This window comes from Rhinopithecus roxellana, chromosome 6, assembly GCF_007565055.1.
Source record: "Rhinopithecus roxellana isolate Shanxi Qingling chromosome 6, ASM756505v1, whole genome shotgun sequence".
Taxonomy (NCBI): Eukaryota; Metazoa; Chordata; class Mammalia; order Primates; family Cercopithecidae; genus Rhinopithecus; species Rhinopithecus roxellana.
In genome coordinates this window covers 125,384,572-125,403,010 of record NC_044554.1, presented here as the reverse complement: position 1 = coordinate 125,403,010, position 18,439 = coordinate 125,384,572, and the positions used below count along the sequence as shown (strand labels likewise).

Below are 18,439 nucleotides of genomic sequence, written 5' to 3'. Positions count from 1 at the left end.
CTAGGAATCTCATTGCTAATCTATGTCCCACTACAAAATTCATCTCCTCCTTCTCTTTCCCCCATTGAAGATGGAAACAGCTGAGAAATCAGCTCTGTACGTGATAAATTTTCAGGTGACTAAATGTTTCCATAGTAAAATAGATCATTGCATCTGTGTTACTACTTACACAAATACGAAGATTCAAAAATTAATTGGTTGACATGTTTACTAATCCTCCACTCAGTGGAGAATTTCTATCCCTACTCCCTATCTCAAAAAAGCCCAAGAAGGTCAGGGACCTGGTTTGTCTTGTTCCCCCATGGATTCCCAGCTGTCATCAAAGTCCTGACACAGTACAAGCTCACCCAACAGTTCCCAAAGTGAAGAGAAATCTACAATGTATCACCTGCAGCTACAGCTTCACTCTAAGGATATACTACTCCACTGGCGGGAGTCTGTCTGTACAATATAATGATTACGACAAAAACAAGGACATGAGTAGTAATAAAATGCTACTGAGTGTCATGGTCTGCTCTACCTTTAATCTGTTAATTAACTTAACCTTCAAAACAATCCTACAAAAGTCCTATGAAGTAGGCACCATGACTATTCTCATTTTACAAATGAGAAAACCCAGGCATGGAGCAGGTGTGTCATTTTCCATATTTTATGAGTCAGATAAAGTGGGGACCCAGACAGACAGCATCGGAGCCAAACCTCTGAACGTCTAACTGTAATGCATCTACTTTATCCGCCTAAAGAAAGTAACAGGAATTCCTTCCAGTTACTAGCTGCGGTGTTTGTGTTTCAAAGAAAATGAGTGGGTAGTTGAATTCATTTGTAAAAGTTTTGAAAGTGTACCAACTTAGAATTTTGTAAGTTCTTCACAATCAGATAAGTAATAAAAACATAAGGCTCAGCTGTCTTCCAGCATTGATAAACCACTGCAAATGGTTTGTTACTTTTCTTATCCCTACAATCATCGTTCGACTACTGTGTTTTTATCAGAACCCACTGGGTTTAGAATGTAAGGACAAAGTAGAGACATAACACTCGGTGATTAAAAAATAGAACACAAGTGTGTCTAGTTCCTAAGAAGCAGAGAAAACCAGATAGGTGGTCTTTCCCTCATATCTAAGATTCTTCCTCTCATGTAAGTTTCAGAAGAGAGATAGTTTTTCTTCAAGATAGTAGATCCTATTTACAGAAAGTTTTCTAAGAAAGTAACAAAGGCATCAGGAGGATATAATTTCCTCTGTTGCTTTGCCCAGGGTTTAGTGGACAGTGAGAATGAAGGAAAATGAAAAACCCCAGGAAGACAGATATGGTGAGAGGCAGAGGAGAATGATTCAGTACAATATCTTTATTATTATTAAAACACCCTGTTCTTACAGCAAGAGTCTTCACTGTATTTGTGTTTTGGTCACACTCACCCTTTACTTTCTTTTGAAAACATTATTTATTTAGAGACACAATTCCTGAATCTCTTTTTCTTTTTTTTTGTAACTGTTGATAAAAGCAATAAAATGTGTAGAGTTCTTCAGTGTCATTGCTGAAAAGTCAAAGTTGGGTTAGGGAAAAGAGTCTTATTGTTAAGTAAACAACTCACAAAGATGAAAGGAGACAGAAGAGCTTTATTTAAGTTCTCTAAATAGAAGTTCAAAGTTAAGGAAAAATCACTTTAATTCCACCAGTACAAAAATTACAAACAAGTAGCCATGTATTCTACACTAGATGAACATGAGTGTTTAAGCACAAGCAAGGTGAATAAGAAAAGTTTTCATTTCCCTCGGCAAGGAACATCTTCTCCTTTGTCCTCAGCATCAGTTTTACCTGCCCCAAGTCAGTGCATCACAAGCTTTTCTGTTAGAATACTCCTTAAGATGCAGGGCAGCAAGAAATCCTCCGATTGTTCCAGGGTGTGATCTTGTTTTACTTTTTAAATTACTACTATTTTAAGATTGCAATAGTTTTGGGGGTCCAGGTGGTTTTTGGTTACACGGATAAATTCTTTAGTGGTGAATTTTGAGATTTTAGTGCACCCATCAGTGGAGCAGTGTCCCAATATGTAGTCTTTTATCCCTCACCCCACTCTCAGGCTTCCCCTTGCAAGTCCCCATAGTCCATTATATCACTCTCTATGTCTTTGCATCCTCATTGCTTAGCTCACACTTATAAGTGAGAACATACGGTATTTCAAATTCCATTCCTGAGTTACTTCACTTAGAATAATGGCCTCCAGCTTCATCCAAGTTGCTGCAAAAGACATCATTTCATTCTGTTCTAGGATGTGTTCTAATACCAGTTGCTGCAAGCAAACTATTTTTTGAAGGATCAAGCTTTATATGAATAATTCATACAAATCCAGCATTCTATTCCATGATATAGATCTTGTCTTAGTACAAAATATCTCTACCAAAATATCTGAGTAAAACTGATACTTAAAAGAGATTACTGTATCCACCTATGACTTTTCCTACGCAGCCCTGGGAGTAAGACAATCCCACTTGAGAAGCACAGTCTCAACTAGGATTAACCAGTTAGGTGATTGCCAGTTACATTAAATGATAGCCTATTGGAATATCCGACATCATCTCTATTCAACGCTCCAGCATCCAAAGTTAAGTATGACGGAGAACCACACACGTAAAAGAAACCTGCTCACAACTGACAGATTTGTTTGCAATTTACTTCTGCTCTAACCTCTAAAAAGTGATGCTAAGAGGCAATGAGCTTATCTAAAAGTGATTAGCAATAACAAAGAAAAAGTGAAGCAAAATTGACCTCATAAACCACAAAGCCCAGAGCTTAATCACCTACATTTCTCTTTCTGCAATCCACTAACTAGCTACCCTGACTAACACACTTATCTTCCCACATTTCTCAAACTTTTACCATTTTCAAAACGTCTATTTACTTTTTGTAGCCCACTGTCACTAGCAAAGTGCTCCTTATCTCTTAGCTACAATGCTACGAAATGTCAGTCTGCTACATAAAAAGACCAAAGTAATCAACTAAGTCCCCTCACACACTTTCTTTCCCCCATTTTCCTATGCTTCCTTTTCACATGCACTGGAGCCATTTAGTGTGCAATATTTTTCTCAAGGAGTCTGAGAAAGTATTAATACTAACAAAGAAACCATACCAAAATGACACACTATCTAGAAAAAAACCTTAAAAATACCCTAACAAGAGCAGGAAATCCCTCTACTTTACATAACCCCTTCACTCTTCATCTTCATGCTTAAAAGAAAAATCACACTTCATGTCAGAAACACAACTTTGAAAGACAAGCATTAAAAATGAGTCTGCACCTGTACTCTTGCCCCGTCACTTTATATTGCAATTAGCTGTGTGTATGTCTGGATCCTCTGCTAAATGGTGAGAACCTGGAGGGCAGGAGTCACATGGGACTCATCTTTGCATCTCCAGTCTCTGGCTCAATGATGTCCGTTCAAATGTCCATTCTTGACTATTAACTGGACTGATGTTTCTTTCTCATTTCTAATTTGACTCCAGATCTCCTTGTTTTGACTATGCTCATATGCTTTCATCACTGAAATAAATTCGAGTAGCTTGGTTTGGGGGGCAGGAGTTTGCAAAACTAGCGACAGTAATTACTGCTAAGGGATAATGGGGGAAGACACCAAGTTTAAGAGGCCAATTGCAAAGCCTACTATATGGCCATTAGAATGAGAATGTAAACATATTACTAATAAGGCACAGAATTAGATTGGTTGGAAGAAAACCTGGGTCCCATTTCAGATGAGATAAGATATGAGAAGTTTTACAAAAATATTTCAGGTACTTAGAGCACTATACATATTAGTTATTACTGTTATATCAGTGCATTCTGAATACCTCCTTGTCTTTGAAAATTCCTTAACTTTACTTCTTGTTTATTTCCCCATACCGTGATATTCTAGGATTAACGACAGTGTTTGTAAAGTGTTTTGAAATCCCTGAAGTGTTATAATCAACCCAAGTACCATTTTATTTATGCAAACTGTGTCTACGCAGCGAGTCCACTTAAATACCTAGGATTGGGAACTGCTGTCTCATAAGGCTTAATAAATAATTCCCTCTGGCTCTAAAAGCAAGTACTTTTTCAATGACAATGGGAGGGAAAGCAAAGGAATTGCTCTATGGCATCTGTTGTGTAACGTTCTTCTAATGGCACATCTCGATAAATGCATGAGAGTCCTTGGAGAGTTACAGCACACAGTAAAGAGAGAGTGGTAAAAATCCCAGTATTTCTGAAAAGGAAAGCAAGACAAATTAAAGTTAGCAAGTCCCCACAGTTTACATCAATAAAAATCAACAATGCTGCAACTAACCTCTACTTTACACATAATGGCAGCTTCCTAGGGTCTCTATTGGTGAGGCAAAAATTAAACACAATATTGAAATGGGAGCAGTGAGGCGGTGGTATACAAGGAAAGGGGAGGGGAAATAACACTCTATAATTCAGAAGCCAGGAGATAAGATAAAATATGCATGTGTGAACTGCCTGGACCAATCTAAACCAAAATAGCAATTTAAAACACATTATATGCTTGGTGTGATGCATATATTCAGATATTTAATGGAAGTGAAGGATAAATGCAGCTCACTCAAGTTAGGTGACTTTAAAAAGTAACACAGCTAATAAGTAGCAGAATAAGATTACACCTAAGCCACAGACCTCCAAGCCCAGTGAACTTTGCACCCTGTGCCTGATACCTTTCATGTGTTAGAGATAGACTTTGACTTCTAAAACCAAGAACCAAGGATGTTCAGTGGGAAGGACTGGTATACATAGGTAGCAAAGTCTGAAAGTCTGCAAGTGAGAACTTGACTCTGCCAATGGCTTTCTGTAGGACCCAAGACAGGGTTTTTAAAACTCTTTCCTGCCTAATAGTCACTTCACGATATTTAAAAGTAAATGAAATAATCTACACAAAACGCTTTAATATTCCGGTAAAAATACTACATGAGCAATCTCAAATGCCATCATTTAACTCACCTAAATTAATGAGAAGAAAGGAAAGCTGCTCCCTTTATATACTTAATTCAACTTGCCCTTAAATGGAGGAATTCCCCAAGACACTCCTTAATGCCACATATTTGATGGAAATATTAACTCTCAAACTCGTATTTTATAACTTTTTGTCTCATTGCATTTGAATAGGCTTTAAAGGCATTCTCAAAACCAACTGTTTTATTAGAATTTTGCATACTTCTAGAGCAGTCTGGAAGTACTCGATAGTGAAAACTATAGGAAGGGAATCGATTATTTACCTCCAGGTCATCATTGGGGATAGCTCTTCTCCACTTTGTGTTCCATCTGATGTGTTCATAGGCATTGACTACAACTTCAATTGCTTTAGGACAAGAATGGCAGGCCTGTATCACCTGCAGAGGAAGCACAGAGTTTCATTAGTTTGATGCACATACATGGTTCATTCATTTTGCTCACAGAGACATCAAGAGTTCACAGACCAGTGGGCATGGTAGCATGTGCCTGTAATCCCAGCTACTTGGGAGACTGAGGCAGGAGGATTGCTTGAGCCCAAGAGTTCAAAGCTATCTTGGGCATCATAGCAAGACCCTATCTGTAAGAATAAAAAAAAAAAAAAAAACCAGAACCCACAGACCAACTAAGCTCCCTGTATAGCTAAAATAATTTTAAGAAGTCTCATGCCTTTAAGTATTCCATTACACTGCCACCATGGCAGATAGGCAGATTAATAAAATCAGATCAATTTCTTTCACCTTCCACGAGCAAGTGAAAAAGAGTCACTAACAAAGAAGATGAGAACCGAATAATTACTTTGCCTTTGTACATAATTGAAGCAATTTTGAGACATACTGGACACAGAATACGTTTCCAGCTGCCTGGGAAACTCTTCCAGCTCTACAGAACATTTTATCAAAAAATTCTGTGTTAGTCAATCAACTTAGATTCGCTGGTGACCACGAGGTAAAGTAAACTACAGAGTAACATGCAAGTTGAGCCTCGTTATCTTCCCAGTTCAATACCTGCAGAGGGCTGGTGTCATGTACTAAACCACACTTATTGGTGTTTTACCTTTCATCAACAAATAAAAGATAACATGAAATTCAGTTAGCTCTTAGCACACTCTGCTTAACAGTTTGTTGACCAACCAAAAATACTCGAAAGCTGAGTCAAAGTGGCCAGAATTTCCTTCAGGAGACAGAAAGATTTAGCTTTAACATTTAGATCAAACTAGATGGATGTTTATACACTTAACCAACTTTTGGTGTGGCCAGTAAAAGGCACTCCTGAGTCCCAGTTTAATCATCTTTCTTTCCACTGCCACCAGACAAGCAGCTCCAGCCACAGACCTGCTCTTCTAAATTTTCTCATCATGAGTTTCATATCAGTCCCATTTTTCCCTTGAAACTTTGGAAAACATAAATCAACTTCTCCAAGGGGTCCTCCTAAAGCCCCTTTCACTTGGTATTAGGTGAGGAGGAAGCCCATCCTTCACCATTAGAAGAGAGGCATGCCTCTGCACTTAAACAACTTTCTCCAAAGACATTTCTTCCTAATTTCCCAGACCATCTCAACCTCAACTTATTATTGTTGAGCAAAAGATCATAAAACCGACTTTCCCTCCATAGGGAAATGTGATGCTTGACAACCTTCTTCATAGGTGGTCTAGCATTGCCTTTTTCAGTGTAGGGTGGTAAAGACCTAATGTCTTGGGATCACAGATAAAACAGAGACAGAAAGGCTATGATCTTAATACTCAACTAAATAAGAGTGTGTGCATGTGTGTGCATGTGTGTGCACGTGTGTGTGTGAGTGTGTCTGTGTGTGTTGACAGTAAAGAGGCCAACCTGGATGGAGTCAGGGAAGGGCTAAAGGTCAGAGCTGGTAAGATGAAGCCAGCTGGTAGCACATCTGGAAACCAGTCTGAAGAGCTTGGGATTGACTTGACAGAGAACAAGAGGCTATTATACACTCTTAACAAGAAGAGGTGATACTCAACCTATCCATTCCATTAGGAAGCCTTTATTAAGCACAGATTTAGTACTATGACAGTAATTCTGGGACATTTATGACCTGTTTTTTGTCTTTAAGGAGTTTACAACCTAGTTGAAGAGAAAAGACACAAATAATTTCAAAGAGTTAGAGAGCAATATGAGTCAGTAAGTAATAAAAGACTAACTTAAAGATCATCAAGTGCTCCTTGAGCACCATCAGCAATGCACAGAGAAGACCAGTGCATCAAGGGCAGAGAGTGGAGGGGAGGCTGACGGGAAGTACACCAACCGGCTCCTAGGCTGGCGTCAGCGCTAGTGTTGGGAAGGAAGGGTGGCTGAAGCTGGGAGAAGGAACAAGTCTAGGGCTTAATACTAATCAGATAGGAGGAGGAAAGAATACAACTTGGAAGCCAGAGATAGAGGACAAACAGAGTTGCCACTGATTGACAGAAATGAGGAACATACTAATCTGGGATGGACAGATAATGAGGAGGAGGATAGTTCTTTTTTTTTTTTTTGAGACAGAATTTTACTCTTTTAGCCCAGGGTGGAGTGCAATGGCACAATCTTGGCTCACTGCAACCTCCACCTCCTGGGTTCAAGCAATTCTCCTTCCTCACCTCCCAAGTAGCTGGAATTATAGATCATGCCACCACTCCCGAGTAATTTTTGCATTTTTAGCAGAGACAAGGTTTCACCATGTTAGTCAGGTTGGTGTTGAACTCCTGACCTCTAGTAATCTGCCCGCCTAGGCATCCCAAAGTGCTGGGATTACAGGTGTGAGCCACCGCACCCAGCCATTCATATCAGCCAAAAATGTACACAATAGAGGCTCCCATGAGAAGTCTAATATATAGTTATTATGTGTCATCAAAGTACGTGCTGGCTAAAGCCATGAAGTTCAGCGACACTCTAAATGGGTATAAATGGAATAGATAGAGGATCATTACCTACAGCTTCAGAAATCCTAGTAGGCACGAGAGAGGAAGAAAGGAAAATAATAGCTACCATTTTTTGAGGACTTACTATGTGCAAGGGACTGTGATAAATCTTCATATACTTTAACTTGCTTAGCCATTGAACAATCCTATGAGATTGGTCCTATAATCATCCCCATTTCAGAAATTGAAGGTCAAAGGCTGAGAAAATTTAACCTCTGGGTCTTTTAGCCAGGAAATGGTAGAGTCAGGATTTAAACTCAAGTCTGCATGACTCCAAAGTCAAAAGAAAACCAGATATGTCGGAGTAAAAGACACCAAATGAAGAAAGCATTCAAAGTGAGGTTATCACAGGGGTCGTGAAAATCAAGAGATGAAGACAGATTAAATACTAGCAGAGTGAATTAGAAGGTCAAGTCACTGGGAGTTGAGTGGACTGAAACAGGTAAGGAACAGATTGTGGGGGATAAATAAAGGATAAACGAAAAGTTGTAGCTAGGGCTGGCCTGTCCTCATCTTTAACACCCTTGGTGTCATAGCATGCAGAGTGTTAGAGGCCCAATAAATAATTTTCCCTTCTTAGTGTAGGACCCATTAAAAAATGAAATGAAGATGACAGAGATCAGAATATCATCTTTATTACTGATAAAATAGATTACATATTTTTAGTTAGGGGCCATACACATATTCTAACACTCTACCCCTAAACTGAATTTATACCCCCAAATTGCAGGCCTGTGCCTGCCAGACAGAGTTTATTATTGGAAGCTTGCCACATGAATGAACAAAGAATTCAAGGATCCTCTAGACCCAAGGTTAAGCAAGCTAACTCAATTCCGCCTCCCAACTCATCAATCTGTTAAGTGAAGTGAGAAGGCTGGGGACAGAGATTAGTGGGGGTTTTATTTTAGTAGCATTTTCCTCGTGAAAACATGAGACAAAGGAAACATGAGACAGCAGACTGGTGTGGACCCCAAAGGGAGAAACCACAGCCTCCTTTTGGCCTTCCCAGTCCAGAAAACAGAAGATGCTCAGTAAGCTTCACCTTCATGAGTCTCTGGCATCTCTATTCTCCCTTCATGGAGGAACAATTAGACAAAAAAGCTATTTCTACTGTGGTGACTACTGGAGAGAGATTTAGATACCTCATCTCACCATCCAACCCCAAAATCATGGATTAATACACAATCTATTGCAAAAGAGATTCAAGGTAAGTCTCCCTGCCTCTCTTCTCATCCAAACATCATCTGTAAGTCACTTCAGCAGAAACATTCTCAAGCCACTTGCACTCTTATATATTGATATATATGTGTTCAGAAAGGTACTTAATGATCAAAGAGAACTGCCTAGCTTCATACACAGCATTGTTCAATGGCAGAAATCATCCTCACCTCCCCCAAACCCTCATGTTACGTTTCCTCCTGTAGAAAAATGTCTTTCTTGCCCTACAAGAAAACCCAATCTTGGCTCCCTGGGGTGTCACTTTCTTCTGAATTATGCTGGGAGAAAAAAAAAATCAAATGTCCTTTTGTACCCTGGAAAGCAATTGCAGACCCTGTAAGTCTTTTTTCCCCCGCTTATGTAATTTACACATTGGCTTTCAGTGAAATACACCCTCTACAAATTTGCTTTGTATTTGGAAGAAAGCATCTTCAGCTCTGACCTTGTTCCTTGTAAATAAGGAAACTGAATTCCCTATCCACACAAGAACGAATCACTTTATCTTCTGGATAAATGAGTCAGTCACTTACTTGTCATAAAGATGACTTTCTCTTTGGAAAGTCAGACTGTGGAGTAGTTGTTCTAAATCACTTTGAAGCATCTGCATAGTAAATTGAATAGTTTTTCTTTGCTTTTCCTTTGGAAGGGGTCCAGCTCTCCTACACAGTCTGTTGAGTAGCAACAAAAATGTTTGTTTGTAATACCAGCCATCTACCAGTAGCCAACTCTTATCTTAGTCTCTTTAGCATACAGCCAAACTAAAGGAACTCAAAGGAACAAAATAACTGAATAAGAAAATGCTAACCATGGACAAAGTTGGTTGGAACACACAATTGTATGCCTACTTTACAGGCTGGTGGAGCCATCAAGAAAAGCCAGCAGGGGAGATGCCTATGCTGGACCAAGAGCACATGTTGAGAGGAGGAGAAAAGGAAACACCAGGGTTGAATGCCACTACTGGAGTCCACAGCAAGTTTCAGAATACAACTCAACATTTAGTCTCTGGGCAGGGACTCACACACATACTGTCTCTCCTGGTTGGGAAGATTGCTATAGTAAACCAGGCCCAGGAGCACCAATTCTCCTGCTCAACACATGTGTAAGAATAATAATAGTTATAGCCATCATTTGTTTAATGGTCACCATGCCCATGGCACCATGCTAACCACTTCTCAAATACTATCTCATTTAATTCTCAAAACAACCTTACAAGAAGGATATTGCTAATCATGGATAAAGTGATAGAGTATGTTTCTCTGCCACCTTCATGCCCTGTGTCCCTGTCCATCCTTTTCCCTGGAAGGAAAGTAGTCTCTGAACAACAATATGCAGAAAATTATGCTTTGTGAAGTGAGCTGTATTACAGAGGTAGATGTTTTTGTCTTTTAGAGGTAACATCATGAAGTATGATCAGCCCTTAGCAAGATGTAAGTAAGAAAAAAAGATGGTAGTAAACAAAGACAGAGATGTTTATAGATGCAGGATAGGACTGAAGGGAGGAACTGGGAAAGAGACTCTGCAAGGACTGAAAGAAGTCCAAGAGAAAGAGGAAAGAAATGTTTGGCACCATCCTCTGGGCTTTGAGCATATTTGTGATGTGCTATGAGTAGGAATAACTTCCTTCTGGGGAAGGACTGAGTCTGCATATTATTGCCAAGGCATAAATTCAGGGTATACTCATTCAACAGGGGAAGAAACTGAGGCCCAGAAACTTTCAGCAGTTTATTTAGTCACACTCTTAGGTAAGTGACAGAAACCAAGTTTGACCCGAAAGTCTGTGCTTCTCACCACCCTCACTATTTCCGCTGTGAGTCTAAGCTACCCTCATCTCTCATCTAAATTATTGCAACTTTGCTGGCCCCCACTCAGAGTTATTCTCTTAAAGGCAGTCAAAAGGATCATTTTAGAATATAAATCAGATTTTTATTTTTCCCAATTCAAAATCTTTCAGTGACTTCCTCTCCCATGCAGAGTAAAACACCAAGAATATTCCCACGGCTTACAAGGCCACATATGTGATCTGCAGACAACCCACATATATACCTCTTGGATTTATCTTCTCCTTGCTCACTCCACTTCAGCCACTGTGGCTTCCTTGCTCTCCCTCAAACATGCTTAGCCCTCTCCTACCTCAGGACCCTCGCACCTGCTTTTCCTTAGGCCTGGAATGCTCTCCCCACCTCCCCATCAGGTGTTTGCATGGCTTGTTCCTCCACATCCTTATTTTTTCTAATCAACTTAAAGTAGCACACATAATCTGGCATTCTCTCTCTTTTTTTTTTAACCCTGATTTTTCTCCATAGTACCTAACATATCAGCGTATATTTATTTGGTTTTGTTTTGTTTGTTTTCTGTCTGCCACTAGAAAGTATCTTTCAGGAAGGCCTTTGGTTCATTGCTCTACCTCCAGCAAATAAAACAGTTCTCGACACTTCGGAGGTGTCTAGTAAATATTTGTTAAATAAACAAATGAGTGAATTTGACACTTACTCTGTGTGACTTGATGAAAATATTTTAAGACTATTAGGTTTAGCTTAATCGCCTTTTAAATGTGAATATGCCAGTGCCTACCTCTGAGTCAATTATAAAAATAAAACGAAATAGTCTGTATAAAACCTATTTAGAGCTCAACACAGGACAGTTATTGTAACATTCTTCTTACTCTGTTCCTCGTCTTAATCATTTGTAGTTCTCTAAGAAAGTTTTGTAAAAATTCATGACATTCTGGGTTTTACATACAATTTTTAAAAAAGAATTAGTTAATCTTCCATTAACATCCTGATAACCAAGAGAAAATTCCTTACTGAGATCACAGGAATTGCTGAACCCATCAAATCTTCATTTGAAAGTTCTCTGGTTTGTCCATCTGGAATTTGCCCTGACTGAATGAACTACCCTTAAATTCTCTAGTAGAACTTTTCTTCTAACTAAGCCTCACACTGCAGGACTTCAGACAAGTCCCTGACATTTTACCCAGGTAAGAGGTAGAACTTAAGCTGTGAATTCAGAAAAACATCTGTTAATTTGCTTTCTGTGGCCTAATTAGTCAGCTGTCATATACTTCAAACTCTTCTTCTTGTTAAATTTTTAGAGTAAGGGAGAATCCTAAGTATAGTACTATGTGATTTATTTTCAGATAAAATGCATTTTGGCCTCCAAATTACCAGCAAGAAAACTATGCAGAATTCACACTCTTCCACATTTCTGTAGCACTCATTATTCTTCTACCTTATCATTTATCACAGCCTATTAAAATTGCCCCTTTATTTATTTGTCTCATCTGCTAGATTCTAAGCTTCTTGAGGATAGGTCCCATGTCTTAGTCATATCAATACTGTTGGCAACTGGTCCCTACGAGTCTGTTTGAGATTACAACTGTTATTAAGAAAAACTGTGCAGTGTGATATCATAAGAATAGATGCTGGAACCAAAGTATCTAAGGTTGAATCCTGGCACTGGCACTGTGGAAGCTCAGGTAATTTACTTAACTGTGCCTCAGTTTCCTCCTCTGTAGAATAGGGGCAATAATAATATATACCTTGTATGATTATTGTAAGAATTAAGAGATACAAAATGCTTATAAGAGTGTGCTTATTTATTATATATAAAAAATATAATTTTTAGTACTTAATAAATGTTAGCTTTCATTAAACTTGAAAATCGGGTGGCCCTTTCATGGCTACAAGCTAATTTCAAAGCAGACTGAGTCATCTTTAGATCAGTCATTCTGTTTAAAAGATGGCAAATGTATGCCTGTCTAACACTATTCACCTTTCTGGCAGACTTACCTCAGTCCCCCAGGAAGCCACCAGTGCATTGGTGTTCACACAAGGTATAAAAAATTATTTGCTACTCTTGTTCTCATTCTAGCTGTCATACCCAATTTCAAGCAAACCTCGACTAGGATGAGATGAGGAGACAGCTAGGATTAGGTATGTAATGGAAGGTCAAAGAGGATCAGAGGTAATTAGCCCCAGGACTCAAGCCTCAAACAAGCTTCAGTTACTTGGAGATTTCAGACAGGGCCGCTATTTGAATCTCCCTCAACCTCCTGACCACTGGGCAGAGCCTCACCTTGTGGAACTGTGGAGGGTATATTCGGGCCGCACCATGGTTCAACAGGAGCTGGTAACAGATTTCAGGCTGGGCAGCAGGGCGCACGGAGGTGACCTTCAGCACGTACTGGATGGCAGCACAGCCGTTGATATCCATGAGATTGGCTTCCGCGCCAGCCTCCAGCATCATGTGCATGAGCACGTGGTCACAGTTCCAGGCTGCTTTGTGGAGGGGAGATTTAAAGTCGTCATCCCGGGCATTGACTTCGGCTTTGTAGTCAAGCAGCATGCGGCAGACGAGGTGGTGCTCTGTGCTGTACTCCTGCTCCTTAAAGCGGAGGGCCCAGTAGGCCGCGATGGCCAGGGGGGTCTCCATGTGGGCATTCACGCTGTCCACTACGGCCCCGTGTTCCACGTAAAAGGCCACCAGCTCTGAAAGGCCGAAGTGGGCAGCCGTGTGCAAGGGCGTCTCCTCATCTTGGTTGTTGGTCTTCATGTTCACATTCGCCCCTACAAAGGGAAATTGAGGAAGACAATTATTTAAATGTGTTTTGTCATTATTCCTAAGGCTCATTAAATAAGACTTTTCTTACTGTTTCTCTTTTAACTTCTGCCATATATTATCCCCTCAACCCCTTTGTCCCCAGGCTCCCTTCCTGGGCCTGGTGGAAGCCATTCCCTTGAAGCAACATTGTCATCTCCTGGACAACCAGCAAAGGTACCCGCGGGAGGAGAAGGAAGGATTTGTGCCAGAATGCTGGAGCCTTGCTGAATTTCGCTTCTTACTCCCAGGTGGATTTGGAAATACCAAGAGATTTCTATAACTAAGTCGTTTTTATCAATATAACAATGATATTTGCTAATATCATTAAATACAAATGTTATATCACAAACTTTGACTCTTTAAAAATCAACTGTTTTGAATATTCCACAAAATAATACTTTTCTTCTCTTTCATAGCAGATGAACCTAAAAGTCTGATGCAAGTAAACTTCAGTGGTATGGAAATTTCCTATCCCTTTGACTGAAATTACAGTATTAGGGTTGCCCAAGTCTGTGAGGCTTTCTTGGAACACAGCACCACCACCAACAAATATGCATGTGCGTGCACACACACACACATACACACACACACACACCACTTTAGTCACCAAACTAGGCTAAAGGTTATATTTTTCATCAAACGGTGTAGAAGCTGGTATACTAGAAATACTCACTGAAAGACAGAGAGAATGATTCAGAGACTGTAATATGTTTGATTTATGGTTGACAAAGGATGTTAGAAATAGGAATTTTTTGTGCTTGGAAAGCTCCTTAGAATTACTTAATCCAACCCACTTATTTAACAGACTAGAAAACTTAAGTGAATTTTGTTTTTCTAATTCGAAATGTTAAGTGTGAGAGTGGTCAACTCAAGAAGCTGAAATTTTCCTTCTCTGCCTAATTTAATGAGGTGAACCAAATGACCCCTAGGGGGCCAACTCTAATTAATCAACTCTACTGGAATTTTTTATAGCTACTTCGAGTCTGTAGAGACATTATTATTATTATTATTACTATTACTATGCTAGTAACTAGTATTTATTAAACTCTTAACCATGTGCAGCATTCTGGGCTAAATGCTTTTCATATACTGCTTCATTGAATCTTCCAAATAATCCTTTGCAGTAGGTGCAGTTTTTATCCTAATTTTACAGATGAAGAAATTTGTACTCAGAGAGGTTAATAATCAGCCAAAAGTACAACCAGCTAGTTGTCACAGGTGCAACTAGCTCGGGTCAGTGTCACAGGTGGTAAAGTAATTTACCAAGACAGTTCTAGGTAAAGAAAGGCAGATTTATTAGAGAAGTATGAAAATATGTTGCAAGGTTGCAACCGGCAGCACAGCAGAGAAGAGGCTGTGTAGCGGCACGGTGCAACTGCAGCAAAGTTTTATAGGCTTGTGCTGGAGGGAGCTGCTGTGCTGAAGGAGATCATTGTGCCCACAGAACAAGGTCATTGTGCCAGGAAGAAGTCATTGTGATTTCCCATGTCTCAGAACAATTGTTCATTGTTCTTCCCCACCTGGGGCTCTCTCCCACCAGGGACCCCTTCCTCGTTGTTGAACCAAGGTTTGAAAACAGATAGCCTGGCTTGGAAATTCCTTATCACTGTTCTATTTTACCTCATATTACTTTTCTGAAGGAAAATTTTTCTGTAGTTTACTCTCTTTTACTATATGAAAACCAGAAAGTAGTAAAAAGATAACATTACATTTTGTTAGCTTTAAAAAAATCCGTTCACCATGTATTGTTGCTTTATGCCCTTATTTATGGCATCTGCTGATCACATGGAACATATTTGAGAAAGCCAAAACTCCTACAAGCATGCTGAATATCCTATACAAAATCAGTCCCCAAGGAAGGTACCTAAGAGTACATTGCTCTGTAAACTCTGAGACTGTATTCGTAACTTGTAGAAGGCAGAACTGTAACCAAAGATGGTGTTTCACGAAGCCATCTGTGTTTATCAGTATTCTGCCCTAGAGAAGTTCTGGGTCAGGTCTTATTTCAGGTCGGCTCATCTTTGCTCTGGAGTGAAATGGAATGAATGAGAATGCCTTCCCAGAAGCCATGTGCAGGGTCACTTCAGACGCTGGAGAATTTCCAGTAAGGAAGAGAATCAAAGGGTCAGGATGAAATTCTTACAGGCCAACTTGGAACAAACCACATCCTTTATTTTTTAAAGCAGTTGGACATTTACAATTGATCTTTGACCTGTTGGTACGACTAGATATGCTACATGGTTTCCTTTTCTGAATAGGAGTTCCTTATTTTTATACTTGAATTGTGTCGCCAGTATAACTTTTCCAGGAAATATATAAAGTACAATGATTTGACTACTTTTTTATTTTAGACTTTGTGATTTATTCAAGAAATTAGAGACCAGAAACATAAATTCCTGGGAGCTTTGAATATATTTTTAATGTGAAAATACAATGTATTAGTTTCCAAGAGCTGCCCTAACAAAATACCACACACTGGGTAGCTTAAAACAACAGAAATTTATTCTCCCACACCTCTGGAGACTGGAAGTCCAAAATTAAAGTATCTAGTGCTGGTTTCTTCCAAAGACTTTGAAGGAGAATCTGCCTCAGACCTCTCTCCTACCTTCTGTTGATGGCTGGCAGTCCTTGGCTTGTAGACCTATCACTCCATTCTCTGCCTTCACCGTCACATGGCATTCTCTCTGTGTCTCTGTGTTGTAGGAAAATCCGGGTTCTTGTCACATGACCAGGTTAATTTGGCATGCAGACACTTTGAAGGATGAGGGGTTACAGAATTTATTCAACAAAAAGGAAAAAGACTCTCAGCAAAGTGAGAGGGGTTCCTGTTAACAGGCCCCATCTCACAGACTGAATGCCAGGTTACCACCAGGAACAGGAGAGGCCCGGCTGCTCCCCACTGCAAACGGCAGGAACTTCCATAGCTCCATCCCATTCTCCCAGTGTGCAGGTTGGTTGGAGGGTCTCTGGGGACCCCATTATACTTGGCTGTCTCATTTGTGTCTCCACATGGTCATCTTCTTATAAGAACACCAGTCATACTGCAATAAGGAACAACCTTACTCTAGTACGATTTTAACATAACTTAATAACATCTGCAGCAACCCTATTTCCAAATAAATTCACGTGCTGAGGTATTGGAGATTAGAACTTGAACGTATCTTTGTGTGTGTGTGTTTTGGGGAGTGGCACACAATTCGACCCGTAACACATGACATACATTACACAGTATATAAAAATAAGTATGCACAGTTTTCTTTAATTATAAGCCATCACCATCTAATTACATCCTTGGTCAAGAAATCAGACACTCTTAGACCCAGAAAATCCTTCCATTTTTCAATTTTTGAACTTTGAATAAATGGAATCATAAACACAAATTCTTTTGACTCGCTTCTTTCACTCAACATTGTATTGGTGAAAATAATGTATCTTGTGAGGTTTAGTTCTCATTTGTTCATTTTATTATATCTGTCTTTTAGCACAATTTATCCATTCAACTGGAGGTGGGCATTACCCGTGTCAGGCTATCCCAAGCACTGATGCCATGGGCATTCTTGCACATTCTTGTACTCTGGTGCTCACGTGCAGGGGTTTCTCTGGGCTCTACATCTATGAGTGGAATTGCTGGGTCACTGCGTATGCATATCTTCAACTTCATTAAGTACTGTCAGATAAGCAGTTGTACCAGCTTACACTCTGATAAGCCATGCATGAGGGTTTCTCATTGTACTACAACCTTATCAACATTGGTATTTTCCGTCTATTTAATTTTAGCCAATTTGTTCGTTGTAGAGTGATATCTCATTGCATCTGAATGGTTTCCCTAATTACCAATGAAGTTAGACATGTTAATATTTTTACTGACCAACAGTGCTTTTATGTTACTCTTATAAGCATTTCCATGTTATCGTATAGGCATTTTAAACATAATTTAAAATAACTACATACTCCTTAGAGTAAGTTTACCCCACTGTGCTGATTTTTTCCAAAATTTTGATCTTAAAATTAATGCTACAATTAATAATTTTGTATGTAAATTTTAGGATTATTTCCTTGGAATAAATTCCCAAAAATAGAATTATTAAGCTGCAACATTTGAACTATGTTAAGGGTCTTTATTAATAACTACCAAAAGTTATATTTTTATCTCTCTCTGTGATGCATAAGACTACTTACTTCACTAACCAGTATATTACACATTTAAAGAGAAATTCTTGCTAGTTTGGTAGCAAAAATAAAGTCTTATTTTTTTGAAATCCGAATTCATTTGACTATTAGAGTTTAGACACTTTATCTGTAATTATTAACTAGTGGTATTTCTTTTTTAGTTAATTGTCCGAATTTAGTTCTCGCATCTTTATTAGGTGAAATTGTCCTGCTTTCATTGCACTTTTATGAGCTCTTCATCAAGATATAAGCTTATGCTCTCACAATTGTTTAAACATTGTAACCAGTTTGATTTTTCCTAAATACAGTGATGTTAACTTTCGATTGTCAAGTTTTCCCTTGCCTTTTCCTTTGTACCAGAATGTCCTACTTCTTTCAGAAGTTGTATAACAATCTCAATTAATTATAATCTAGTTTTTATAAATGTTAAAAAAATGTTTAACGTTTGATTCGTCTGGATTTTATTTTGGTGTACACATCAATTTAGGAAGAATTGACATTCTTACAGTATGGAGTCCTTCCATGCAGACATACTG

General features: G+C 39.1%; 1 protein-coding gene across 1 annotated transcript in view; it reads right to left on the bottom strand.

The window, feature by feature from the left end:
- Nucleotides 1–1,598: 1,598 nt before the first annotated feature.
- ASB4 (ankyrin repeat and SOCS box containing 4) overlaps nucleotides 1,599–18,439 on the bottom strand; it is a 53,850-nt gene continuing 37,009 nt past the window's right edge. Inside the window, exons 3-5 of the mRNA XM_010356263.2 lie at nucleotides 13,209–13,699; nucleotides 5,263–5,376; nucleotides 1,599–4,238 (exon numbers count right to left, since the gene is read on the bottom strand). Of these exons, the coding sequence (XP_010354565.1) occupies nucleotides 4,050–4,238; nucleotides 5,263–5,376; nucleotides 13,209–13,699 (794 nt within the window). The 3' untranslated portion in view covers nucleotides 1,599–4,049. The remainder of the gene's footprint in view (nucleotides 4,239–5,262; nucleotides 5,377–13,208; nucleotides 13,700–18,439) is intronic.